Consider the following 14,078-nt stretch of genomic DNA (forward strand, 5'->3'; position numbering starts at 1 on the left):
CGGCCCTACCCACACTGGTCAACCCCCCCACCCCACCCCCGCTCCTTCAGATGGACATTGCTCCCTGTCATCCACATCCTCACAACATGCAGTGGATACACAATGGCGAGTTGCCCTGGACAGCTGCAAAGGAGCAGGACTGCTGGCACTAACGGGGGCATGCTTAAAGTGAGACCTCTGCACATGCAAGTGTAATGGTCCATGCATTTGAAATGTGATTTCAAATGCACGCTGCCACGCTGTCACCATTACATAACCACTAGCTCTGACGAGATAGGGACAACTTTTCTTAGCATACCAGATAGGGAATTGGATATTGACGCAAAGGAGGGGGAATACATGGACACCCACGCACTCCTCAGCTATTCAGTACGGCCCTAGTGGGAAGAGATAGGGGACTGACAGTTATCATCAGCCTGATGGGCACCCACTTACGCTGACATGTGACCCCCTGCAGAGCACTTAATTCTACATGGATATGGGGCTGCCACATGATGTGAAATGGCGCTAGGACCTCCAACATGACAAGAGGGACATCATCATGGGCAGAGACGGGTTGGTTGAGCTGGGTCACGGCTGGAACAGGGTGGAAGGGTTATGGGGAAAACTACCCGCTCCCCCCCCCGCCCTCCTTTTTTAAAAATATAATTAATTTTTTATTTTATCTATTTATTTATTTTTAATTCTCTCTTTCATTATAAGGCCATATTGTCTCTTAGCTTGCCACAAAGTATTTATAGATTTATGCAATCGTTTAACGTGATGTGTTCAATGTTAAATCACAATGTTACTGGCTTGTTCTAAAAAGCTGTTATTCTCTTTCTTCTGACTCCTAATGAGGAATATGGTTTCCCTAATCTCTACTAATCTCTACTCCTAATTGTACCGCTGCTTCCAAAAGCAAGATAAACAATGTTACGCTTGCCCACTCCAAGATGGGTGCCGTACCTCCTTGCTCATATGCAGCGGCTACTGACCTACATTGATTTCTTCCTACTCTAATAGCACTGGCTAGAGACCAGTCTGGCCCGCGACACTCACTGCCCCACAGGTTTACTGCCTTCAGTGTGGGAATTGGTTGAGCAGGAGAAACTTCATCCACCTTCCAGCGGCACATCACCCCCAATAATAGTCGCTATACAACTCATCCTTCTCTTTCAGTCTCGCACCACCATTCTTCCTTCTCCTACTTAACTCCTGCTTCCTCTACTGTCTTCTCTACCTTCCATTCTCCTTCACTTACCTCTCCCTACTTTCTGCCCTTACCCATCTCAATGACTCCTTCACTCTAACTCTCTTCCTCAGCTGGCTTGCCCTGCACCCACAGCCCTCTCTGTATTATGGGCCCGCCCCCTCCTGCTTCCTCTCCCCTGGCGCCAGGGATGGGCCACAAGAAAGCATTACACTCTACACGATCAACGCAAGGGGACTTAATTCCCCTCACTAAAGGGTGAGAGATCTATGAGAGATACGAGCACTCAGGGTATCGATCAGTTTCTTTCAGGAGACTCACTTCCTTGCAAACCAAGCACCTAGATTCTCCAATAAATACTAATCCACCGGTTACTTTGCACACAATCCCTCATCTAAATATAAGGGAGTGGCGATACTGTTCTCAGCTGATACTCAATTCTCCCTAGAAGCGGAAAAAGACATGGACGGCAGATACCTTTTTTTGAAGGGAAAATAGTCGATTCCCAAATAACGCTTACGAATATTTACCTGCCAAATAAGGGCCAAAAGCCTTTCCTAGCTTCCGTTTTACGAACATTGGAATCATTTAGCGAGGGTTCCATCATCATGGGGGGGACTTTAATGTCCCCTAGACCCCAGATTCGTCGAAAGAGACCTCCACAGTACCGAACTATGTACTCAGGGGCATGAAGACTCTCCTCTCTGACTACCAGCTCTCGGACTGCTGGCGTATTTTACACCACGCTGACAAGGATTACACCTTCTTTTCCACACCACATGGATCCTACTCTAGGATTGATTACTTCTTCGTTCAACTCTGGACTCTCTGATTTAGAGTCCATGATCCTCTCCATCGATGGCCCCCGACCATTTCGGACACAGTGGAGGTGGAGACTGAATGAATCCCTCTCAGAAGATCTGCTGATACAGGCTGATGTTCGATCCACTATGGAACACTTTTTCCATACCAATACATCTCCTGAGTCTACGCCTTCAACCATATGGGAAGCACACAAATGTGTAGTTAGATGGCTTCTCATTAAACACGGCACCCGAATAAAGAAATTGCGGTCTCAGGAAATCTCACACTTAATTGACGAGCTATCCCACTTGGAAAACCAACATAAAACTTTTTTAAATAACTATTTTTCTTCAGTATATATTAATGAGGATCCTATGGCAAGAGATATGCAAATAATTGTTGCAAAAAACTTGTGATTGGATGACTCAAGAGAAGGTGCTACAGCAGTTAAAGAAAATTTATGTAAATAAAGCTCCAGGGCCTGACGGTATTAACCCATGAGTATTTAAGGAGCTAAGTAGGGAAATAAGTGAACCTCTGTATTTAATCTTTCAAGATTTTTTTGTTTCAGGTATTGTACCAGAGGATTGGAGGAAGGCAGATGTCACTCCTATATTTAAAAAGGTTTCAAAATCCTTGCCTGGAAATTATAGACCTGTGAGCTTAACGTCTGTGACTGGGAAAATATTTGAAGGGCTATTAAGGGATAATATTCAGGAATTCATTCGGAAGAACTTTGTTATTAGCAATAATCAGCATGGTTTTATGAAACACAGGTCATGTCAAACTAACCTAATTGCATTCCATGAAGAAGTAAGTAGAAGTATAGATCAGGGCGTTGCAGTGGATGTGGTCTTCTTGGATTTTGCCAAGGCATTTGATATGGTTCCTCACAATAGGTTGGTCAAACTAAAAGTAATTGGTCTAGATCAATATTCTTGTTCTTGGGTAGAACATTGGCTTAAGGATAGAGTACAACGAATTGTAATGGTAAATGTTCAAGCTGGACAAGTGGTAAGTGGTGTCCCTCAGGGTTCTGATTTGGGACCGCTTCTATTTAACATTTTTATAAATGATCTTGAAATAGGCATTGATTAGTGTTTGCAGATGACACAAAACTTTGTAAAGTAATAAAATGTGAGCAGGATATTGCATAAATTCTCTGGATGAAAATATAATTTTGCCTCTTTATAAATTGCTGGTATGACCACACCTTGAATATGCTGTGCAATTTTGGGCACCTGTTCTAAAGAAGGATATCATGGCACTAGAAAAAGTGCAGAGACGAGCTACAACATTGATAAAAGGAATGGAGCATTTTAGTTACGAAGAAAGGTTAAAAAATTTAAATCTCTTTAGTTTGGAAAAACGGCGGCTCAGAAGGGATATGTTAATATTATACAAATATATTCAAGGCCAGTACAAACCATTATCTGTAAACCTATTCATAAACAGGAGCTATACATAGGACACAAGGTCACACATTTAGGCTGGAAGAAAGGAGATGTAATCAAAGGCAAAGAAAAGGTTTTTTTACAGTAAGAGCAATAAGGATATGGAATTCTCTGCTTGAAGAGGTGGTTTTATCAGAGTCCATACAGATTTTAAACAGCAATTGGATAAATACTTCCAAAATTATAACGTACAGAGATATAATTTCTAATAGCTGCTTGATCCAATTAGATATTTGACTGCCATTTGGGGTCAAGAAGGAATTTTTTCCTAGTTTGTTGCAAAATTGGAAGTGTTTCAGATTGTTTTTTTTTTTTGCCTTCTTTTGGATCAATAGCAAAAACATATGTGAGGAAGGCTGTACTTGATGGACGCAAGTCTCTTTTCAGCTTTGTAACTATGTAATAGTACCCTGCAGTTCATGCATATTATGCTGCCATATAATCTCCAAACCTCCCTGACCACTCATCCCAGAAGTGCTTTATTCCATTAGATATGAGACTTTGGAGGCCTCATCATTCCTAGTGCTATTTCACCAACAGCAGCCTGTAGAGCTGATGAATCAATGGTTTACAGCAGTTAATGGCAAGTTATGGCTCATTTTCATATTACAGAATGGACTGACGTGTCAGATCATGTGACTTTTTTTTTTACAAACCTTCATTTGTTCTATTGTACTCTAAACCTTCTATTCTCAGCTACAAAAAGTATGTTTTAATTGTCAGCATATTGTATGTTCAGAGATTCCTTTCGCCATGACAGTGTTGTAAAGAGTGGTTATTTGGGAATGTGTGCCTTTTCTGCAAATTTCAACAAATGTGTAAACACAAAAAGCAAAACTGTGTGATACTGACATTACATCAATTTAATAAAACAAAGCCCACCATCAGTCAGCCCTTTGATAGATTGTGGAGCTGGCAATTCATCCAAAACAAACAGAGGTTAACGTTTTTGTCCCACTGGGACAAAACACATGTAACACTTGAGTAGAATATGGGTAAATAAGTGTAACTTGCTTCAAACACCAAAGGGATCCAGTAAGACTCAATATATAAAACTAAGACATGCTTGAATATATTTGGCCAGTCTTTCTTCCCCTCTTACATGGGCTAAATGTTTGAATCCACAGAATCGCAGCTTGCTGGAAGCCAGTTGTTTATTATTATTATTATTATTTATATAGAGCTAACAAATTCCACAGCGCTGTTCAATGGGTGGACCAACAGACACATATTTGTAATCAGACGATTTGGACACACAGGAACAGAGGGATTGATGGCCCTGCTCAATGAGCTTACAGAGGGAGTGGGGTAAAGTGACACAAAAGGTAAGGGTAGGGTAGAAATGTATGTTGCTAGTATAGTATTCACTGAGGGCTTAGTGTTTTAATGACAGTTCCAGGAGAGGAATCAGGGTGCAGGAAGGGAAAGTTGTTGACAGTTTAATTGATATGCTTTCCTAAAGAAGTAAGTTTTTAAAGACTTTTGTGAAGGAGTGGAGACTGGGTGAAAGTCTAAGAGAGATAGGATTGGTGCAGCCCTAGAGAAGTCTTTAAGGCGAGCATCAGATGTGGGAGTATGAACAGAGGTTAAGTGTAGGTCTCCGGAAGAGCGTAGGGGCCTAGACAGGACATATTTGTGTATTAGTGAGGAAAGGTAGGTTGAAGCAGCATACTGTAGAAATTTGTAAGCAAGTACCAGGATCCTAAATTGATCCCTATAGCTTACTGGAAGCCAATGTAGGGACTGACAGAGGGGGGAGGCGTGGGAGGTGCGGGCGGACAGGCAGATGAGTCTCACCGCCACATTCATTATAGACTGTAATGGGGCAAGTTGGGAACAAGACCACTGAGAAGAGGATTGCAGTAGTCAAGGAGAGAGAAGACAGCGACATGGACAAGCACCTCCTGCATCTTCACTCTTTCTCGCAATGTGCATTCTTTTTTTTAGTCAAAAAAACTGAAATGTTTTATACTAGGTGACATGTCTGTGACAACCAATTTGGTTATTTTGTGTAATGACCAGGTGTACCTAATACATTGGCAATTGATTGTACAGTGACAAAGAAATGATCAGTCTATAATTTTAATGGTAGGTGTATTTTAACAGTGAGAGACCGAATAACAACAACAACAAAATCCAGAAAAACGCATGTCAAAAAAGGTACACAAGTACCAAGCTGAGATTAGGAGCCCTCTCTTAAAGGGGTTCAAATACTTTTTTTCCCTTACTGTATATATCATTATTATTTTTCTTATTATTTGTATTATTTATATAGCGCCAGCAAATTCCGTAGCGCTGTACAATGGGTGGAGTAACAGACACGTAATTGTAACTAGACAAATGGACGCACAGGAACAGAGGGACTGGGGGCCCTGCTCAATGAGCTTACATGCTAGAGGGAGTGGGGTATAGCTTAAATAAAAGCTATAAGTAGGGGTAATAAAATATGTTGCTAGAAAAGTATTCACGGAGACCTTTGGTTATTTTTGACAGTCGCAGGAGAGGAGTCATGGGGGGGGGGATGAAAACCCGCTAATAGTTTAAATTATATGCTTTCCTGAAGAAGTGTGTTTTTAAAGGAGTGGAGACTGGGTGAAAGTCTAATGGACAAGGGAAGGGAGTTCCACAGAAAAGGTGCAGCCCTGGAGAAGTCTTGGAGGCGAGCATCAGCTGTGGGAGTATGGATAGAGGATAGACGTAGGTCATTTCTATCTTTTTGTTTCAGAAATTTTAATTTCTAGCTTTCTGTTTCATAATTCTCTTTAATATTTTTATTAGTGATATTGCAGAAGGTCTTGATGGTAAGGTGTGTCTTTTTGCGGATGATACTAAGATATGTAACAGGGTTGATGTTCCAGGAGGGATAAGCCAAATGGCAAATGATTGAGGTAAACTAGAAAAATGGTCAGAGTTGTGACAACTGACATTTAATGTGGATAAGTGCAAGATAATGCATCTTGGACGTAAAAACCCAAGGGCAGAGTACAGAATATTTGATAGAGTCCTAACCTCAACATCTGAGGAAAGGGATTTAGGGGTGATTATTTCTGATGACTTAAAGGTAGGCAGACAATGTAATAGAGCAGCAGGAAATGCTAGCAGAATGCTTGGTTATATAGGGAGAGGTATTAGCAGTAGAAAGAGGGAAGTGCTCATGCCATTGTACAGAACACTGGTGAGACCTCACTTGGAGTACTGTACACAGTACTGGAGACCGTATCTTCAGAAGGATATTGATACTTTAGAGAGAGTTCAAAGAAGGGCTACTAAACTGGTTCATGGATTGCAGGATAAAACTTACCAGGAAAGGTTAAAGGATCTTAACATGTATAGCTTGGAGGAAAGATGAGACAGGGGGGATATGATAGAAACATTTAAATACATAAAGGGAATCGACACAGTAAAGGAGGAGACTATATTTAAAAGAAGAAAAACTACCACAACAAGAGGACATAGTCTTAAATTAGAGGGACAAAGGTTTAAAAATAATATCAGGAAGTATTACTTTACTGAGAGGGTAGTGGATGCATGGAATAGCCTTCCAGCTGAAGTGGTAGAGGTTAACACAGTAAAGGAGTTTAAGCATGCGTGGGATAGGCATAAGGCTATCCTAACTATAAGATAAGGCCAGGGACTAATGAAAGTATTTAGAAAATTGGGCAGACTAGATGGGCCGAATGGTTCTTATCTGCCGTCACATTCTATGTTTCTATGTTTCTATGTTTCTATAATTGTTTCACCAAGTGACACTGCGTGGCTGCAGTGTGCATCTACATATACATCACAAACTACTGTTCCCACTGGACTAGTAAATTGGTAAATCTAATTATATCTACTAACCTATTGCTGCAGGCAGGTTATGCAATTTTAATAAGTGACTACATGATAATAAAATACACCTGGAGGCAGGGCATACTTCAGAAGTTGTCAACTGTGACCCAAACCCCCCTTCATAACTTTTAAAGCATAATAAATGCAGTATTGTACTTATTTGTCATGTTAAAGTGTAAAGGTATATGTCCAGTATTGTCTGGCACTACCCCTCTGTGTAAACCATACAAGTGTAAAAGATGAGCAACTCCAAACCAGGGTGACAGAAGTATTTACGTTTTTGTATATGTGTAATGTGTGTGCAAATGTAGATATACCTGCAGACATCCCAAGTTTTCCAGTAGTCTCTGGGGAAACTCCTGCATTTTGAATGTGGCTACCTAGCACCAGCAGATCATATAGAACAGGAATAGGCAACCTTGGCACTGCAGATGTTTTGGACTACACCTCCCATGATGCTTTGCCAGCATTATGGGTGTAAGAGCATTATGGGGAATGTAGTCCATAACATCTGGAGTGCCGAAGGTTGCCTATCGCTGATATAGAATATCCAGGAAATCACACACACATTCTGACATACAGTTGTGCTCAAAAGTTTCCATGCCCTTGGAGAATTGGTAATATACGTACCATTTTTAAAGAAAACGTGAGTGAGCAGGCACAACACATTTCTTTTATTTCTTATGGGATTCATATAGAATGGCACAATCATAAAACAAAACATAGCAACAAAGAAAAAAATGAAAAGACCCCTGTTCAAATACTGTGCGTTGCCCCCTTTAGCATCAATGAAAGCGTGCAGTCTTTTGTAACAGTTGTCTATGAGGCCCATAATTCTTGTAGGTGGTATAGCTGCCCATTCGTCTTGCAAAATGCCTCCAGGTCATGCAAAGTCTTTGGTCGTCTTTCATGAACCGCACGTTTGAGATCTCACCAGAATGCCTCGATGATATTAAGGTCAGGAGACTGTGATGGCACTCCACAACCTTCACCCTTTTCTGCTGTAATCATTGGAGGGTCAACTTGGCCACGTGCTTAGCATTGTCATGCTGTAAAGTCCAAGAGTGTCCCATGCGCAGCCTTCGTGCAGAAAAATGTATAATTGTCTGTCAGTATTTTCTGATAACATGCTGCATTCAGCTTGCCATCAATTTTCACAAGATTTCCCCTGCCTTTAGAGCTTACACACCCCCAAAACATCAGTGAGCCACCACCATGCTTCACAGTGAAGTTGGCATTCTTTTCACTATAGGCCTTGTTGGCTCTTCTCCAAACATAGCACTTGTGTATTTTGGTCTTGTCACTCCAAATTACAGTGTGCCAGAGGCGTGTCAAGGTGTTGTTGGGCATATTGTAACTGGGCTTTTTTGTGGCTTTGGCGCAGTATAGGCTTCTTTCTGGTAACTTGACTATGTAGCTCATTTTGTTCAAGTATTGTCGTATTGTTACTCCTTGAAACAACCATCTTTTTCCAGAGCAGCCTGTATTTCTCCTGAGGTTACTGGTGGGGTTTTCTTTGTATCCCAAACAATTCTTCTGGCAGTTGTGGCTGAAATCTTTCTTGGTCTACCTGACCTTGGCTTGGTATCAAGAGATCCCTACATTTTGCACTTCTTAATAAGTAATTGAACAGTACTGACTGGCATTTTCAAGGCTTTGGATATCTTTTTATATCCTTTTCCATATTTATAAAGTTCCATTACCTTGTTATGCAGGTCTTTTGACAATTCTTTTCTGATCCCCATGGCTCAGTATCTAGCCTGCTTAGTGCATCCACGTGAGAGCTAACAAACTCATTGACTATTTATAAACAGACACTAATTGCAATTTAAAAAGCACCAGGTGTGGGAAATTAACCTTTAATTACCATTTTAACCTGTGTGTGTCTGTAACAAGGCCAAACATTCAAGGGTATGTAAACTTTTGATCAGGGCCATTTGGGTGATTTCTGTTATCATTATGATTTTAAAATGAGCTAAACCAGTGTTCTGCAACCTTTTAACATCTGCTGCCCGGCGAAAAGAGGAGAAATATTTTGCAGACCGGCGTCAGCCAGAAATAAAAAAACAATGGCATGTGTGAGGGATGCAGTGTTTGTTTGTGTGAGGGGTGCTGTGTGTGTGTGAGGGTTGCAGCTTGTATGTGTGTGTGTGAGAGTTCACTTTTGCGAGATTCGTTGTCGTGGTAACCGGGTTAGAGTACGCATAGATATACTGTGTGTATATACGTCTGTATATTATTTGTGTAAACATATATGTATTTCTGGTATTGGACAAACGTTGACAGAGAATCTCCCCTACTTGCCAGCTTTTGTCACTACTTTGTCTTATAGCATAATATGTTAATAATATGCATTTGTTAAAAAATAAACTCTCTTACAGGTTTTCCCCAGGTAGTGTTCTACAGCATCCAAGATACAGTTGTAATATATTCAGACCTACCAGTATTTCCAGCAAAATGTGTTTTCTTTGCATTACATATTTGCATTATATATTTGCATTCCATTTCCTCTGTTGTACATTTTTCCATCATTTTTTAATTTTAATTTTTATAAGAAATCCACGTTATTTTGACACACTTACATGTGTGGCTTCAGCTGGTACAGATTGCAATTTCTATATTCTTCCACTTTCTCATCAGAGTAGATAGAAAGCTGCTTGTAGGGGTTTACTGATATCACTACATTTCCAATATATGTCTGCAAGAGAAAGCGAATGTGGTTAAAACGTCAGGAGCTTCTAAAAAAAATACATTCATAACAAATAATTGACAATATAAATAATGAAATCATTCTCTGAAAAAAGGTTACTTTTCAACTTTTGTTTTGCGATGAATGTATTTCTTCTGTCCACAGGTACAAACAGACTTGTTTATGTTATTCCGTATCGATATTTTATTAATAAAAATATTGTATTTCAGTAAAAAATTTAAAAAAAAATCTGCCAGTTGTGTTTCCTCATTTACATATTGCACATGGCATTATGGGAGAATGATGGAAATACAAATTTTCAAAGCTGCAAGGTAGTGTTTTTTGTTGTTTATTTTGTAAACTCTTATTTAGGGTATGCAAATACTGCACAAAACATGCTAAACTAGAATGTTAAGAGAAGTTTAAATAAGTGAGGATGAGCTGAGGTCTGTAAACTTACATAGATTTCATCATTCTTAAATCTTTCTTTAAGATTCTGGAGAAGGGAGTCTTCAGACAGGGATTCCAGGAGGGTCATGTCCCCAACCCCAACCATCCCATCCAGGAAAGACGATTGGAAATCCATTTTACAGGCCTGGGTTTGGAGCTGTATGGTGAAAGAAATCATAGGATGAATAAAACAGAACCATATAATCAAATAACAATAACCTAGTGTAGTTTAAGTCTGTACTAATTATTAAATGTAGTTAATTCTCTACTAAATATTAAATATGTCATCACTGGCTGTAAAAAAGGAGAGGCAAACTGTTTAATATGTGCAAAATGTATGCAATATCAGCTGAACATTGTTCTGTCCGTATACTCAGTCTTTTACATAGAAAATCTGTGCATATATAATGTTATTTTGTTGATTGAATATAATGTTATTTTGTTGATTGAGATGGGGTAAGTCAATTCTGGTTGCTTTAATCAGAAATTTTAGATGCTGTGTACTATAACTCTGAGATTCTCATCAACTGCTAATAAAATTAAATAAGCCTAACCAGGCACGTATAAAGAACAAGCTTGGAAAAAAAAGTTTATCAGATTTTTGGGTACAAAAACACTGCTCTTTATTCCACGTTGAAAGAAAAATACAGAATTCTACGCATCGTATCTGTCATACTGACTCAATCATAGATAATGAAGCATATTTAGCAAGTGAAATACATAAAAAAGATAATACATAAATAAAACATAGGAATAACTATTGCAATTTGGTGCATTTCCAGGGTTCGGTAACCTCTGGCTGCTCTGATGCTATGGATTATAACTTTCAGGATTCTCAACCAGCTGTCTAAGCATCAGAGGATTTGTAATACATAAGAGCACTGGTAGAACTGCTTGCACTGTCTATTCTTCTATGTGTGCATATGTATATATATATATAAATATGTAATGCAAATGATTTTATCACTATGTAGTTTGCATACTGTGAATAATAAACTGTTTGTTTCTGTGTAGTTCGATATGGTTTAAAGGTCAGAACTGAAAGAGCACAGCGTCCGTGTGTCACATGTGTGGTGAATGCAAATAGGCTGTTAAATAATTAAAGCTGTGTATGTGCTCACACCTGTACAGGTCAATCTAAGTTTGGAGAAGGGATACCCTTTAGCTTTCAGAGCTTGAGAAATTATTTCAGGTGCTGTACCTGTCATGGTAAATGTAACTGATGCTCTTTTTAAAAAGCATAATATTCGATCTCTGCACTGTGCTTGGAAATGTATCCGTCAGTCAATGTTTCCGCATAGACCCTGTGCCATAGAACTGATTGACAGGTAGGCATCCACAAGCAGGGCCATATGTAGAAGAGATTGGTCAAAGCGCTGGAGGTGGAGAAGACAAATTTATATTGTAAGAGTCCCCTTCAATCTCTGCTCCACTTGTCACAGTCCCTAATTTCAACCTTAAAAAAAATACTAAGTGGCTTTGAGAACCTATTTATTGAAGATCACCAATGCTTTGAGAATTGAACACAACTCAACTATAGTCACAAATACCAAATATGCCATTTTGCATTTGTGTTAACACTTTATCTTTACATAACACACATACACTCCTCTGAATAAATGATATAATATGGTGCATTTGTTTTGTTTTTTTCTTATATTGAAGAATTGGTTACAGTGTAACATGGCTTGCAAATTATCTTCATTCATATTCTGACAATAATATTGCCTTCTTTATCATCGGTTTACAGGCTGCAATAGTTTATTTTAGCTCAATACATAGCAACAGAAAAAGGTTTATTGCAGGGACTAGAAACAGGCAGACAGAAAAGTGCAATGTGCACTCAAGTTTATCTGAACTCTAATCAGTTCTAATTGACATTTATATACAAAGAGGCGGGTCCCGCATGAATGTGTCAACTCGGCATATATTGCCAGAGCAGATTTTGACTTCAGAATACATTTCCGAGATCCAGTTACTGTCACGCGCATTAATGGTGACCAAACACATGGATTTTGAAACTCATGGATTTTGAATTACTTTAAACTAGTCTCCAATGTCTGCCACAACCGTATTGTTCGAAAGAACACACTAAGTCTTCTGACACTCAAATTCACCTCGATAAGTAACTAGGACCAGAGAGGAGCAACACATATCTTATACCTCATCTTATCTAGGGAACATGGAATGTGATTACACCAAGTCATATATGCCTGATCTGTGATAACAATGTTATCAAGACGGTGCTGTATAAACATGGCAATGGAGGTATGAAAATTTATTAAGATGTCTCCTTCAAAGAGAGAGTTATAGACCTAACTTACGGCTTTTTTTTTTAGCAAATAAACAATAGATACCGATAAATATACATGTTACGGTGGTGACTAAAAACGACTGATTTGACAGCAATTAAAAGCTACCTTTTTAGTATGCGTATAAAATATATACGATTTGTTTTCCGTATTATTTTTTTTAAATAGAAAGTCTACTTAATCAATGTTTTATAAGTTGTACCATGTAGATTTGGGGACATTTCCCAAATTTGGTGGTTTTGTACTGCTCTGATCCCTTATAGGAATTCTGACCTCACTGAGATCAGTAAAATTACTAAGTAGCAGGGGTCAAGTCCTGAGGAAAAAAGTGTGGGAACTCACCCAAGATTCCCGCCACCTCTCCCCCCCCCCCCCGAAAAAAAAAACGTACCCTCCTATGCATATAGTGCAGGGCAGGGTGTGTATAATGAATGTAGTGTGTTTGTAGTGAGTGCAGAGTGTGTATAATAAATGTACTGAATTTGTAGTGAGTGCAGAGTGTGTATAATGAATGTAGTGTGTTTGTAGTGAGTGCAGAGTGTGTATAATAAATGTACTGAATTTGTAGTGAGTGCAGAGTGTGTATAATGAATGTAGTGTGTTTGTAGTAAGTGTAGATTGTGTATAATGAATGTAGTGTGTTTATAGTGAGTGCAATGTGTATTATAAATGTACTGTGTTTGAGGTGAGTGCAGAGTATAATGAATGTAGTGTGTTTGTAATGGATGGTGTGTGTGTGTGTGTGTGCTGGATGATGTGTGTCCAGGATTATGTGTGTGTGTGTGCTGCATGATGTGGGTGTGTGTGTGTACTGTGTTTGTTGGATGATGTGTGTGTGTGTGTGTGTGTGCTGGATGGTGTGTGTGTGTGTGTTGAATGATGTGTATGTGTGTTGGATAATGTGTGTGTGTGTGCTGGATGGTGTGTTTGTGTGTGTGTGTTGAATGATGTGTATGTATGTTGGATAATGTGTGTGTGTGTGTGTGCTGGATGATATGTATGTGTGTGTGTGCTGGATGGTGTGTGTGTTGGATGATGTGTGTGTGTGCTGGATGATATGTGTGTGTTGGGGGGTAAGCATTTTTTTTTCCAATTTATGTGTGTATATATATTTTTTTTGTTTTATTTCCCCCTCCCTCCTTCTTACTTTGTCAGGGAGGGGGAAGATCTCATTTCCTGGTGGTCCGGTGGTGGGAGGCAGCCGCTGCACACGGGGGCCAGCACACTCTGTGTTCCCTCTCCAGCTCTAACCCGTGGCAACGCTCTGACACCCGCGGGTCTCGCAAATATGAGCTGCAACTCGAGAGGGAACACAGAGTGTGCTGGCCCCCATGTGCAGGTAGCAG

At 39.6% G+C, this 14,078-nt stretch overlaps 1 protein-coding gene across 2 annotated transcripts in view; it reads right to left on the minus strand.

Moving 5' to 3' along the window:
• Positions 1-14,078, minus strand: part of MYO1A (myosin IA) — a 124,697-nt gene that overhangs the window by 87,095 nt on the left and 23,524 nt on the right. For both annotated transcript variants that reach the window (XM_063427250.1, XM_063427244.1), the window contains exons 2-3: positions 10,431-10,577; positions 9,864-9,979 (exon numbers count right to left, since the gene is read on the minus strand). In XM_063427250.1, coding sequence (XP_063283320.1) covers positions 9,864-9,979; positions 10,431-10,556 — 242 coding nt within the window. In that variant the 5' untranslated portion in view covers positions 10,557-10,577. The remainder of the gene's footprint in view (positions 1-9,863; positions 9,980-10,430; positions 10,578-14,078) is intronic.

Source organism: Pelobates fuscus, chromosome 1 (genome assembly GCF_036172605.1).
Source record: "Pelobates fuscus isolate aPelFus1 chromosome 1, aPelFus1.pri, whole genome shotgun sequence".
Lineage (NCBI taxonomy): Eukaryota > Metazoa > Chordata > Amphibia > Anura > Pelobatidae > Pelobates > Pelobates fuscus.